The 15,116-nt window shown below is 41.8% G+C and overlaps 1 protein-coding gene across 1 annotated transcript in view; it reads right to left on the bottom strand.

Moving 5' to 3' along the window:
• Positions 1-15,116, bottom strand: part of GCM1 (glial cells missing transcription factor 1) — a 90,222-nt gene that overhangs the window by 22,627 nt on the left and 52,479 nt on the right. The window contains exons 2-3 of the mRNA XM_077292894.1: positions 6,271-6,523; positions 5,237-5,349 (exon numbers count right to left, since the gene is read on the bottom strand). Of these exons, the coding sequence (XP_077149009.1) occupies positions 5,237-5,349; positions 6,271-6,523 (366 nt within the window). The remainder of the gene's footprint in view (positions 1-5,236; positions 5,350-6,270; positions 6,524-15,116) is intronic.

Here is a 15,116-nt window from a genome sequence, read left to right as displayed (position 1 = left end):
GACCAGTAGAGTCATCTCGGAGGTTCATTCTTCTGCGTTGGCAGGTCATCCCGGGATCTTTGGTACCAGGGATTTGGTGGCTAGGTCCTTCTGGTGGCCTTCTTTGTCTCGAGATGTACGAGTTTTTGTGCAGTCTTGTGATGTTTGTGCTTGGGCCAAACCTTGTTGTTCTCGGGCTAGCGGATTGTTGTTATCTTTGCCTATTCCAAAGAGGCCTTGGACTCACATCTCTATGGATTTTATTTCTGATCTCCCTGTTTCTCAGAAAATGTCTGTCATCTGGGTGGTGTGTGACCGTTTTTCAAAGATGGTTCATTTGGTGCCCTTGCCTAAGTTGCCGTCCTCTTCCGAGTTGGTTCCTCTGTTTTTTCAAAATGTGGTTCGCTTGCATGGTATTCCGGAGAATATCGTTTCTGACAGGGGGACCCAGTTCGTGTCTAGATTTTGGCGGGCGTTCTGTGCTAGGATGGGCATTGATTTGTCTTTTTCGTCTGCGTTCCATCCTCAGACTAATGGCCAGACTGAGCGAACTAATCAGACCTTGGAGACTTATTTGAGGTGTTTTGTGTCTGCGGATCAGGATGACTGGGTTGCCTTTTTGCCGTTGGCGGAGTTTGCCCTCAATAATCAGGCTAGTTCTGCCACTTTGGGTTCTCCTTTCTTTTGCAATTCGGGGTTTCATCCTCGCTTTTCTTCTGGTCAGGTGGAGTCTTCGGATTGTCCTGGAGTGGATACTGTGGTGGATAGGTTGCATCGGATTTGGGGACAGGTGGTGGACAATTTGGAGTTGTCCCAGGAGAAGACTCGGCATTTTGCTAACCGCCGTCGTCGTGTTGGTCCTCGTCTTCGTGTTGGGGACTTGGTGTGGTTGTCTTCTCGTTTTGTCCCTATGAGGGTTTCTTCTCCTAAGTTTAAGCCTCGGTTCATCGGCCCGTATAAGATTTTGGAGATTCTTAACCCTGTGTCCTTTCGATTGGACCTCCCGGCATCTTTTTCTATCCATAATGTCTTCCATCGGTCATTATTGCGCAGGTATGAGGTACCGGTTGTGCCTTCCGTTGAGCCTCCCGCTCCGGTGTTGGTTGAGGGTGAATTGGAGTACGTTGTGGAGAAGATCTTGGACTCCCGTGTTTCCAGACGGAAACTTCAGTATCTGGTCAAGTGGAAGGGCTACGGTCAGGAGGATAATTCTTGGGTGACAGCCTCTGATGTTCATGCCTCTGATTTGGTCCGTGCCTTTCATAGGGCTCATCCTGATCGCCCTGGTGGTTCTTGTGAGGGTTCGGTGCCCCCTCCTTGAGGGGGGGGTACTGTTGTGAATTTGGTTTTTGGGCTCCCCCGGTGGTCGCTGGTGGTACTGGACTTGTGTGCTTCACTTTCTCTGTTCACCTGTTTCCATCAGGATGTGGGAGTATCCTATTTAGCCTTTCTGCTCAGTTATTCTAGTGCCGGCCATCAATGTAACCAGAGCCTTTCTGTTGCATGTTCCTGCTTCTAGACTACTATCAGCTAAGTTGGACTCTTAGTCCTAAGTTTGTTTGCATTTTTGTTCCAGTTCACAGTTATGTTATGCTTCTGTAGCTGGAAGCTCTTGTGGGCCGAAATTACCACTCCGGTGTCATGAGTTGACACATGAGTCTTAAAGTAATTTCTGGATGGTATTTTAATAGGGTTTTCAGCTGACCGTGAAGTTCCCTATTGTATCTTCTTACTATCTAGTAAGCGGACCTCGCTTTGCTGAACCTACCTTCATACTGCGTATGTCTTTTCCTCTGAACTCACCGTCAATATATGTGGGGGGCTTCTGTCTCCTTTTTGGGGGAATTTCCCTAGAGGTAAGCCAGGTCTGTTTTTTCCTCTATTAGGGTTAGTTAGTTCTCCGGCTGGCGCTGGGCGTCTAGGGATAAAACGTAGGTACGTCACCCGGCCACTGTTAGTTGTGTGGTAAGTTTAGCTCACGGTCAGCTCGAGATTCCATCACCCAAGAGCTAGTCTGTTATTTATGTTCTCTGACGTTCCCTTGCCATTGGGAACCATGACAATTACGATCGCATTAGTTACCAAACTGTATAATGGCCTCCACATTGGCCCTTAAGCTGTATAATAGCGACCACATTAGTCACAAAGCTGTGTAATGGCACCTGCATTAGTCCCCAAGCTGTATAATGGCCATTGCATTAGTCCCTAAAATGTATGAGGGCCTCCACACTGTTTTAGGGTCCTCCACATGATGTATAAGGGTTCCCCATTGTCTATGATGCTCCAACATCACACAAGTTTTATAAAAAAAAATGCTCACCTAACCCTGGATCCTGACTAGTCCAACAGCAAGGCAGCGCTCTGTTATATTGCAGGCACAGAATGTCAGAGTCCTGGTGGGATACAAAAACGTCACCGCACTGGGACTCTGATATTTTGTGCGTGCATCGGTACCTCAGCAGTTCTGTAGACTGTAGACTGCAGGCTTAAAGCAACCTGTGGTCTACAGAATAGAGAGCAGTAGTGTGGGGAGACCATGTCTCTGCTCTACCACAGGGGTGAACTGTAACAGCGTACTGTGCATGCTGAACAGTTAAGGGTAGCGTAACTCCATGTGGGCGTTTCTGAATGCGGGGCATACCCCCTCTGCCCCCCGGTAGATATGCTACTGGTATGTGCATTACTGTGGTAAATGAAACTTCTGTTCCTGATGACACCAAATCTCTCTTCAGATCTTTTGCAATCACTTGAGTGTTTTTGACCACCTGCCTCCTCGGGATTCTGGTGGATTCCTTTTTCTGCCACTCCCAGGTAGTGTAGCCAGTGTACCTTTCACCTTGAACTTGTGAATTATTCTATCAACTCTATGTCTTGGAACATTCAATGCCCTTTCTATATGTTTTGGATAAGTTTCTTGTTTGTGCAATACAATAATATAATTTAACTTTTTGTCCACTCTTGACAACCCAAGAATACTAGTGAACTGGAAGCCATTGCACATGAGCAATAGGCCAAGATTAAGGACCACTGCCATAAGGTGGTATTTGTCTGTACATCACATTTGCAGCATGTTATAACTGCCAAAATGCTAAAGAACTCATGACAGAGGGTTGAATAATTCTTAGAGTGGAGTAGTACTGTATATACTCGAGTATAAGCCGAGATTTTCAGCCCAAATTTTTGGGCTGAAAGTGCCCCTCTCGGCTTATACTCGAGTCATGGTCAGCAGTGGGGTCGGCAGATGAGGGGGAGAGAGCAGTGTCGCATACTCACCTGGTCCCAGCGCTCCTAACGCTGTCCCTGACCATGGGGGTCTCCCTCACTGCAGCTCTTCCTCTATTCAGCAGTCACGTGGTACCGCTCATTAAAGTAATGAATATGGACTCCACTCCCATAGGGGCGGAGCCACATATTCATTACTGTAATGAGCGGTACCGGTGACCGCTCATTACAGGAAGAAGCTGCGGTACTATGGGTTAGGCAGGGACAGCGTCAGGAGCAGGTGAGTATTTCATATTCACCTGTCCGCTTTCCATTCGTCAGGCGCCGCTCCGTCTTCCCGTCCTCTTGCTGTGACTGTGCAGGTCAGAGGGCGTGATGACGTATGAGTGTGCACGCCGCCCTCTGCCTGAACAGTCAGTGCGGAGAGACGGGACGCTGAGGAGCAGCGGGCAGCGACGAGAGGTGAGTATGTGATTTTTTTTTGCAGCAGCAGCATTACATGTGGCACAATGCTATATGGAGCGTGTATGGGGCCATAAAGAACTGCATGGAGCATTATATGGGGCCATAACTGTATGGAGCATTATATGGGGCATCTATGGGGCCATAACTGTATGGAGCATTATATGGGGCCATAACTGCATGGAGCATTATATGGGGCATTATATGGGGCCATAACTGTATGGAGCATTATATGGGGCCATGACGGCAAGGAGCATTATATGGGGCATTATATGGGGCCATAACTGCATGGAGCATTATATGGGGCATCTATGGGGCCATAACTGCATGGAGCATTATATGGGGCATCTGTGGGGCCATAACTGCATGGAGCATTATATGGGGCCATAACTGCATGGAGCATTATATGGGGCCATAACTGTATGAAGCATTATATGGGGCATCTATGGGGCCATAACTGCATGGAGCATTATATGGGGCATCTATGGGGCCATAACTGCATGGAGCATTATATGGGGCATCTATGGGGCCATAACTGCATGGATCATTATATGGGGCTCCTGATTCAATATGGATATTCAAAAACACTTAACCTACTGATGTCTCAATTAATTTTACTTTTATTGGTATCTATTTTTATTTTTGATATATATTGGTAGCTGCTGCATTTTCCACCCTAGGCTTATACTCGAGACAATAAGTTTTCCCAGTTTTTTGTTGCAAAATTAGGGGGGTCGGCTTATACTCGGGTCCGCTTATACTCGAGTAATTACGGTAATTAAAATTGGCATTTTGTGTTGCATTTCCAATTGCTATATTAGTTATTTTGAGATATTTAAATTGTTCTTGTTTTAATTGTTTATTGCAAAAAGGAGAACGTTTGTAAATGTTGCTAATAAGTCTAATTTGCAATGGGGGTTAAATACTTTTGATTGCAACTGTAGAACTGTAGTAGTAGATGAACAATTGAATATGTTGAATTTCAACATGCTTAATACTGCGTTCCAGTGCCGACTGGCCATCTGGCAATTCATACGAATGCCAAATGGGCTAGTTCGACAGTGGCCAGAATTGTCAGATGACCAGTCCGGCCTTGACACGCAGCATTAAGCATGTTGAAATTAAACTGTTCGTCATTTACTATATATACAATTGCAATCAAAATTATTTCACCCCATTGCAAATTAGTCTTATTACTAGCAACATTTACAAACTTAGTGCTGTTTGCAATAAACTAATACAACAAGAATGCAATGAAAACCCATGATCTTTGTCATGTGGGATATCTTTCTCCCTCCCACTTCACGATAAGTGTTTATTAAAGATGAGTGAATCGATTCGAATGACCCTAATCCTATAGCCTTAGACAAGAGCCCTGCAAACTGCCTCCCACCTGCTGGCACACCTAGTACTTTTTTTTTGCTTAGCTGGCATTGTTGTGGCATGATGCACACACAATGTCACGCTTGGCTGAGGATGCTGGCAGATAGGAGGACGTTTTCGATTCGTTCATCTCTTGCACATACTGTACATTGTAAGTACATGCCACATGAAAATATGGTTTGTCACTAACCTGAAAATATATGAAGGGACCTTCATGTCTCCAAAAGTTGGTAACTGGAAATCCACCATGGCCACGACATGACACTAATTTCAAAGATCCTTTACAGTTTGGGCATAGTTTACCTAGAAGATTTAGACATTTTATGTATGCTACTCTGCATTGAGCTAAATAACATTGATATCCTGTCGATAAATCATATCCATTTCCAACCCTGGGGTTTTCTCCAGGAAAGATGATATCTATGGACTGGGGTATGGATATGGTGTGTGTGCGTGTGTGTGTGTGTGTGTGTGTGTGTGTGTGTGTGTGTGTGTGTTTTACAAAGGCTAGAAAAACCATTATGAATGAGACCTATAGCAAAATTGAACTTTCCTACAAATTAACACAATTTAAAATAGAAGAGAAGTCCATGAAAACCAAAAATATTTGTACAATTTCATGGACTAAAATAATTATTTATGTGTTTAACACATCATAAAATGTCTGATAAAGTTTGGTTCTGTGCCTCCAACCTGACGTCTAAAGGTTATGGTGAAAGCTGTAGCAGCAATCCGTCTGGTTAAACCTAGGGTTGCTAAAGGAGTTATCCAATAATCAACATACATCACTTACCGATAAAATTACTAAGAGTGGTTGTTGTATAATCTTACTAACACTAAATTTATACAGGGTTCTATTGGACCCCTGTTCTCAGGATCATGGGGTCTCCACCCCTTAGCTTCAATTGATAATGTGGATAGGAGATAAATTTTTTTAAATTATAGTTTATGATACAATACAAGTGAACTTAGTTTTAAAGGGGTTGTACTTTACTGCATGGTGAATTTCACCGAAAATCTCCCAACAATTGTTACCTCTATTGTCTCTGCATCAGTAATAGAATCTGTTTTATTGGTTTTGCTCATCTTAATGAAATGTTCATGCTAATTGTTCTCTAGGTTAAAATTTTAATTTGAAAATATAGCCTATAATATGGATTCCTGGTCATCAGAATTCGTTAGCTTGTAGCAATAGTAACAGTCCCTGCGAGTATCTGAACTTACTTTGCTGCTTTTGTCGAGCTTTGTCACATATGGCAGGCCTTAGGTATATCTTTCTGCCATCTGCTGTCGTACAGTCGTTGCTGCAGACTAAGACACCAAGACATGACTTCTTCAAGATTCGTGAATTATGATTATTGGTATTTCGCATTGCCCAACCGCTCAGGTGTCTCTGTGCATTTTTGTCTGTAGAACTATAAATATGTTTCACGTAAGAATCTGGCCACTCTTCGAACCAATCTGATTTCTCCAAATCCTGGAAAGAAGAATAAATAATATAATACGCTTATTAAACTAACATGAGTTACTTGCTCAGAGGTGACAATATCATCTTACAATTCAAGGTTAAAGAATATCCACAGGATTGGAGTTAATGGTGTGGCAATCACGCATCTGGCCATTAATTAATACCAATTAAATATCAAAATAATTAATATCAGTGTTCTACCATTTCAATTAAAGAAAGTGATAAGCACAAAGAACTGGTAAGGCCAGTTTCCTAAAGGATAAAGTTGACCATCAAGACAGACAAGTTGTGTCCAGCCTGAACCTCCTTTCTGTGCTGTTACACTGATAGAGTTGATAAGAAAGGGTGGATGGGTGCCTCTCCCAATTCATTGTACTAAAAGACTCGTCTCCGGTAACATATTGTCACTGCTCTCAGGAATTGCAGTGTCACTCCTCTCAGATATTTCAGAGTCACTAGTCTCAGGCATTTCAATGTGACTCCTCTCTAGGTCACTCCTCTCTAGGTTTCGCAAGCTTTAGGTTTATATATAAACCACCTTTATCAGGCACAACTGTGAGACATTCAGTTATTCAGGACCAAGTCCCTCTTCCTTCAGTTGCCTTAAAGCCTCACCTGTTCTACAAAAATTAAAAAAAAGAAGGTAGAATCATAGAATGGTAGCGTTGGAAGAGACCTCCTGGGTCATCTAGTCCAACCCTCTTCGCGATTCACATAGAATCACAGAATAGTTGGGACCTCATGTAGTTAAAGCATAAATACTTACCTTTACAATATGTTGGAAAAAGATGACATTTTCTTGTGGGCATTAAAGTGGTATTCCCATCTTCAAGATCATATCTCAATATGAAGTAGGTATAATAATAATAATAATAGCAAATACCTCCAATTAGCTAATCAGAAGAACTCTACTACATTTCTATGTGGCTTTCCCAATATGCAGGGCATTGCAGTAGCTTAGTCATCCACCCATATTTATGACCGCTAGCAACTGTCTGTCAATATTTGAATGATTGTAACCATGGATACCTAACTTACAGTAATGCCCTGCACATAGGGTAAGCACCGTAGCTAATCAGAAGTTCTATACTACATTTCTATTGGAGGTACTTGTTGATATTATTATTGTTACCCATAGTAGATATTGGGATAGGATCTTGGAGATAGGAATACCCATATAATTTAAGGATTTCCTAACTTTCAATCAACAGATGTTAAGGGAAAGAAGAATCAGGCACGCTGGATTTTAATATGCCGTATTGTTTGATTTTGTGGGAGAGAATTGACCAAGTTGCCAACTCAAGCAAGCATGCCCTTTTATTTATTTATTTTTATTTTTTTTCACTATTTAAAATCAGATACTGATATTTTTTTCTAAGCTATTTAAATTTTCTAATGGTCGGTTTCATTATTCTACTGTTTGCACATGGATATTGGTGTGTTCTTCTTGCCTGAGTAGCTATTATTAGCATTCATAGAAATGCTTTAAAGCAGCTACATGGAAAAAGTAAACTAGAGGTGTTCATTGACTTCTATGGATGCATTTTTCTAGACCTGTTCTGTGACTAATCCCGAGATTGTTGTACAAATGGTGGATGGTGTTTTATCTACATATAGCTGCTACTCCTCATTATAATCCTGTCTGTGATCAAATGAATTAACTACTGAATAGTGATATCTAAAAAACAGGTAGTGTCAGACTATTTTGAAGCTTTGCATCCAGAGTAACAACTGCAAAATTTGAGAATTAAAAAAAAAATAAAATATATATATATATATATATATATATATATATATATTGATCGTGATAAGAAGAACTAAAAAACAAATGACAAAACTTGATAAAAATGTGTTTAGCAGAAAATCTTCATTTAAAAAATAGGTCATTGTATGATAACACTTTCCCGTTAAAGGGAACCTTTCAGCAGGAATAACGCTGTTAACTTGCAGGTATGGGGTTGATCTGCAGATTAACAGCGTTATGATGCTGCCTTGCATCTGCACACAGCTGAATGCAGCGGGGAGAAAATGATCTTTATTCTCTCCGCCAGCATTCGGTATTCAGTCATAGGTGCGGGACGGCAATGGTGTGGTCACTGCTCTGAGTATACATGCCCCCCTGGCCTTGACTGACAGTCGGCCACAATGTAGAGCCATTGTCAGTCAGGGCCGAGGTGACTGAACCAGTGCCAGCACCGCCACGCATGACTGAATACTGAATGCTGGTGGGGAGACTAAAGATCATTTTCTCTCTGCTGCGAACAGGCGCTGGACAGCATCATAACGCTGTTAACCTGCACATATGCAGTTAATCTACAGGTTAACAGCATTATTTCTGTTGACAGGTTCCCTTTAAAGCCTGCTTTGGTAACTATCCCTCAACCCTCAATCTACTAAAATGCTTGTGCATGCCCTCATCATCTCCCGCTTTGACTACTGCAACATCCTTTACTGTGGCCTCTCTGCTAACACCCTTGCACCTCTCCAGTCCATCCTTAACTCTGCTGCCCGACTAATCCATCTCTCTCCTCGCTACTCCTCCGCTTCCCCCCTCTGCAAATCTCTTCACTGGCTCCCATTCCCTCAGCGTATCCAGTTCAAATTACTAATACTGACCTACAAGGCCATCCATAACCTGTCTCCTCCATATATCTCTGAACTAATCTCCCGATATCTTCCTTCATGTAATCTCCGGTCCTCCCAAGACCTCCTCTCCTCCACACTTATTTGCTCCTCACCCAAACGCCTCCCAGGCTTTTCCCGAATATCCCCCATCCTCTTGAATTTTTTGCCCCGACACGTCCAACTATCAACCACATTCGGATGCTTCAGACATAATCTGAAAACCCACCTCTTCAGGAAAGCCTACAGCCTGCACTGACCCCGCTGCCTCCTCACCACTACCGAAGCTACCGCCTCACCAACACAGGAGCTCCTGCAACCCTCAGCCTACTGTCTCCTTCCCCACCATCCTGTAGAATGTAAGGGTACTGTCACACAGTACCATTTTAATCGCTACGACGGCACGATTCGTGACGTCGCAGCGTCGTATGATTATCGCTCCAGCGTCGTAGACTGCGGTCACACGTTGCAATCACGGCGCTGGAGCGATGCCGAAGTCCCCGGGTAACCAGGGTAAACATCGGGTTACTAAGCGCAGGGCCGCGCTTAGTAACCCGATGTTTACCGTGGTTACCAGCGTAAAAGTAAAAAAAAACAAACCGTACATGCTCACCATCTGATGTCCGTCAGGTCCCTTGCCGTCCGCTTCCTGCTCTGACTGAGATCCGGCCGTACAGTGAGAGCAGAGCGCAGCGGCGACGTCACCGCTGTGATCTGCTCTCGCTTTCCGGCCGGCAGACAGTCAGAGCGGGAAGCGGACGGCAAGGGACCTGACGGACATCAGATGGTGAGCATGTACGGTTTGTTTTTTTTTACTTTTACGCTGGTAACCACGGTAAACATCGGGTTACTAAGCGCGGCCCTGCGCTTAGTTACCCGATGTTTACCCTGGTTACAAGCGAACACATCGCTGGATCGCTGTCACACACAACGATCCAGCGATGTCAGCGGGTGATCAAGCGACGAAAGAAAGTTCCAAACGATCTGCTACGACGTACGATTCTCAGCAGGATCCCTGATCGCTGCTGTGTGTCAGACACTGCGATATCATAACAATATCGCTAGAACGTCACGAATCGTACCGTCGTAGCGATCAAAATGGTACTGTGTGACAGTACCCTAAGCCCACAAGTCCAGGGTCCTCGCACCTCTGTGTCAGTCTGTAATTGTTAGTTTGCTTACTGTAAGTGATATCTGTAATTTGTATGTAACCCATTCTCATGTACAGCACCATGGAATCAATGGTGCTATATAAATAACAATATAGTAAATACTGTACATTCTATATATTATTCATCCACACAATGCAAAGAATCCTCATGAAATGAAAACAGTGGAAACATTTGAGGTGATAAAAAGGCTGTTCAAAGTCCATTGTAAAAGTATTTATGAAAAGTCAGGAAAAGAAAATGTACTTTCAACCTCTTAGTTTACACTGGCCGACTCAAGGTTGTTTAATAGCCTGTTTAGACAGGCCGATATATCTTCTGATGTACACAGAATTATTCTTAATAGACTGTTCTGTGCACATAGCTTGTCACGTTCTGTGTACACAGCTGCCAAGAATGATAATTTTTAAGCAAGCTTAAAAATAATTCCATCCATTGAAGGAGCGTTTTGCTCATTTGGTAGCTGGTTGGTAGCGTGTTTTCACTGCCTGATTATTGAGAAATGAGCAGCCAACGTAGAGTAGTGTTCAAAATAATAGCGGTCCAGATTAATCACTGTTTTTAGTATAAATTATATTGCCACATGTCAAACAATTTACCAGTTGGTGCAGTAGATTCTAAGAAAACCAAAAGACTCCAGATTCATAATCTGCATGTTTTTTAGTCTGTGTATTAGAATAATTAATTGAAAGGGGGTGTGTTCAAAATAATAGCAGTGTGGCGGTCAATCATTCTGTGATGAAACAGGTGTCAATCAGGTGGCCCTCATTTAAGAGTGAAGCCAGGAAAGTATGTACATGCATTTCTCCTAAAAAAAAAAAAACAACAACAAAAAAAAAAACGGATAAATATTGGTCGTTCGAGACATTGATTGGAAGAACAGTGTACTTTGATTAAAAAGTTGATTGTAGAGACTAAAACTTAGAAGTGTAGAAAATAATTGGCTATTCAGCTAAAATGATCTCCAATGCTTTAAAATGGAAAGCCAAACCAGAGAGATGTGGAAGAAAATGGAAGACTACCATTTGAATGAATGGAAGAATAGCCAGAATGGCAAAGGCTCAGCCAATGATCAGCTCCAGGATGATCAAAGACAGTCTCAAGTTACCGGTGAATACTGTGACAGATGCTGGTGTGAAGCTAATCTCTCTTAGCAAGAAGTCCCCCCTTCCCCTTCCCGCAGAGGCCCACTGTAAAAAACAAAACAAAAAAACACATGTACTGAAGCGGATACAGTTTGCCAAAGAACACATAACTGGCCTAAAGGGAAATGGAGAAACATTTTGTGGACAGATGAAAGTAAAAGTTATGTTAGACATCCCCCAAACTCTGCATTCAAGCTACAGTACACTCTGAATACAGAGAGGCATGGTGGTTCAAGCATCAAGATACAGGCATGTTTCTCTTACTATGGTGCCGAACCTGTTTACCACAAAAAAAAAGGAGATAATGCCTGCTCACCGCTCACTATAGAAGTCCAGTATGCACCAAACCACAAACCGACCACTTGTGTTAGGAATATGAAAGAAAGTAGAGGAAGTTCCAGCTGCTGGTAAAATTCTGGTATATCAATTTAATTTAATCAAAGGTTAAAAATTCCAAAGCCGTATTGCCAATAAACTACACATTTCATACACCATCGTTCTTTGTCAAAGTTTAGTTTGGAATGACCAAGTAACAGCCTTGAATGCACAGGTGATCAATTAAAATCAACACACATGGGAAAATGATTCAACAATTAACCCCTTCGCAACATGCGCCGTACTAGTACTGCACTGCCGGCACTGCATTTGTGCCAGCAGCAGTACTAGTACGGCGCACCGATCACCGCGGTCTCACGCTGAGCGCCACGGTGATCGGGTGCGGGTGTCAGCTGTATATGACAGCTGACACCCCGCAGCAATGCCCACGATCGGCACTAGCACCGATCGCGGGCATTTAACCCCTCTGATGCCGCTGTCAGTAGTGACAGCGGCATAGAGGGGGCTCCCTGCGTTCTCCCACCGGAGCAACGCGATGAGATCGCGTTGCTCCCGTGATCCGGAAGGAGTCCCCGGATCCAAGATGGCCGCAGGACTCCTTCCGGGTCATGAAATGACCTGGCTAGCCGGCGCCTGCTGAGAGTTGCTGAGAGCAGGCGCTGGAAAGCCTCCTAAACTTGCCTGTCAGATCGTTGATCTGACAGAGTGCTATGCACACTGTCAGATCAACGATCTGATCTAATACAGTGATGTCCCACCCTGGGACAATAGTAGAAAGTATAAAAAAAAAAATAGAATGTATTAAAAAAAAAAAAATCCCCAAATAAAGGAAAAAAAACATTTCCCAGTAAATCCATTTTTTTATGTAAATAAAAAAAAAAAACAATAAAAGTACACATATTTGGTATCGTCGCGTCCGTAACGACCCGCTCTATAAAACGATCCCACTAGTTAACCCCTTCAGTGAACACCGCAAAAAAAAGGCAAAAAACAACGCTTTATTATCATACAGGCGAACAAAAAGTGGAATAACACACGATCAAAAAGACGGATATAAATAACCATGGTACCGCTGAAAACGTCATCTTGTCCCTCAAAAAAAAAAGCCATACAGCATCATCAGCAGAAAAATAAAAAAGTTATAGATCTCAGAATAAAGCGATGCAAAAACAATTGTTTATATAAAATAGTTTTTATTGTGTAAAAGCGCCAAAACATAAAAAAATTATATAAATGAGATATCGCTGTAATCGTACTGACCCGAAGAATAAAACTGCTTTATCAATTTTACCACACGTGGAACGCTCTAAACGTCCCCTCTAAAAGAATTTCAGGAATTGCTGGTTTTTGTTCATTCCGACTCCCAAAAATCGGAATAAAAAGCGATAAAAAAAGTCATGTGCCCGAAAATGGTACCAATAAAAACGTCAACTCATCCCGCAAAAAACAAGATCTCACATGACTCTGTGGGCCAAAATATGGATAAATTATAGCTCTCAAAATGTGGTGATGCAAAAACTATTTGATCCAATAAAAAGCATCTTTTAGTGTGTAACGGCTGCCAATCATAAAAATCCGCAAAAAAAACTATAAAAGTAAATCAAACCCCCCTTCATCACCCCCTTAGTTAGGGAAAAATAATAAAATTTAAAAAAATGTATTTATTTCCATTTTCCCATTAGGGTTAGGGCTAGGGTTAGGGTTAGGGTCAGTGCTAGGGTTAGGGTTGGGGTTAGGGCTAGGGTTAGGGCTGGGGTTGAGGTTGGGGTTAGGGTTTCAGTTAGAATTGGGGAGTTTCCACTGTTTAGACACATCAGGGGCTCTCCAAATGCGTCATGGCGTCCGATCTCAATTCCAGCCAATTCTGCTTTGAACAAGTAAAACAGTGCTCCTTCCCTTCCAAGCTCTGCCATGTGCCCAAACAGCGGTTTACCTCAACATGTGGGGTATCGGCGTACTCAGGACAAATTGTACAACGACTTTTGTGGTCCAATTTCTCCTGTTACCCTTAGTAAGATAAAACAAATTGGATCTGAAGTAAAAATTTTGTGAAAAAAAAGTTAAATATTCAATTTTTTTTAAACATTCCAAAAATTCCTGTGAAGCACCTGAAGGGTTAATAAAATTTTTGAATGTGGTTTTGAGTACCTTGAGGGGTGCAGTTTTTAGAATGGTGTCACACTTGGGTATTTTCTATCATATAGACCCCTCAAAGTCACTTCAAGTGTGAGGTGGTCCGTAAAAAAAATGGTTTTGCAAATTTTGTTGCAAAAATGAGAAATCGCTGGTCAACTTTTAACCCTTATAACTCCCTAACAAAAAAAATTATGTTTCCAAAATTGTGCTGATGTAAAGCAGACATGTGGGAAATGTTGTTTATTAACTATATTATGTGATATAACTCTCTAATTTAAGGGCATAAAAACGAAAAAATTGAAAATTGCTAAATTTTCATAATTTTCGACAAATTTCTGTTTTTTTCACAAATAAATGCAAGTCATATCGAAGAAGTTTTACCACTATCATGAAGTACAATATGTCACGAGAAAACAATGTCAGAATCACCAGGATCCATTGAAGCGTTTCAGAGTTATGACCTCATAAAGTGACAGTGGTCAGAATTGTAAAAATTGGCCCTGTCACTTAGGTAAAAACAGGTTTCGGGGTGAAGGGGTTATGACTGACAAGTAGATGTGAAGAAACCAAATAAATTGTGAAAGAAAAATATATGAAATAGAAAATAAAAATAAAAAATGAATAAATAATGAAAAAGGGGAAGGAATACAAAAATTGTAAACTCAATAATGGTATGCAATTTAATTTCTCAGATTAAGACTTAAAGGAAACCGAGTACCTAGATTAAAGATCCAGAAAGCTTCTCTCACCAATAAGCATCTCTGCATATTACCGCCTCAATCAGGTCTATTAACCTTTTCAAAACCAAAGATTTTTAAATAGGAAATATTCCCATGGTGTGTCGATAAAATGTCTAGATGCAGAGGATATGTGCCGGGTGCTGTGATTACGGTACCATTGATGATGTCATTAATGTGTTTGTTGATACGTATTTTTAATTTGCAGGACATGCATTTAATGTATAATTTATTGTAAACTGTGCATTAAATTGCATAAATAACATGGTCAGTATTGCAATTAATAAATTGCTTAATACCATAGTTTTGGCTATTTGTTGAATTGGAGAAAGAGGAACATTGTCTGGCAAATTTGCAAGCCCTGCCTCAAGACCAGCGAAAAAAGCCTTTGAAATTAAGTCAAGTATAATTGTTTGTCTTTGCTCGAGAAAAAAAAAATAGGTGAAAGTTGGTTTGC

The sequence above is a fragment of the Ranitomeya variabilis genome, chromosome 2, assembly GCF_051348905.1.
Source record: "Ranitomeya variabilis isolate aRanVar5 chromosome 2, aRanVar5.hap1, whole genome shotgun sequence".
Taxonomy (NCBI): domain Eukaryota; kingdom Metazoa; phylum Chordata; class Amphibia; order Anura; family Dendrobatidae; genus Ranitomeya; species Ranitomeya variabilis.
This window is presented reverse-complemented; position numbering and strand designations above follow the sequence as displayed.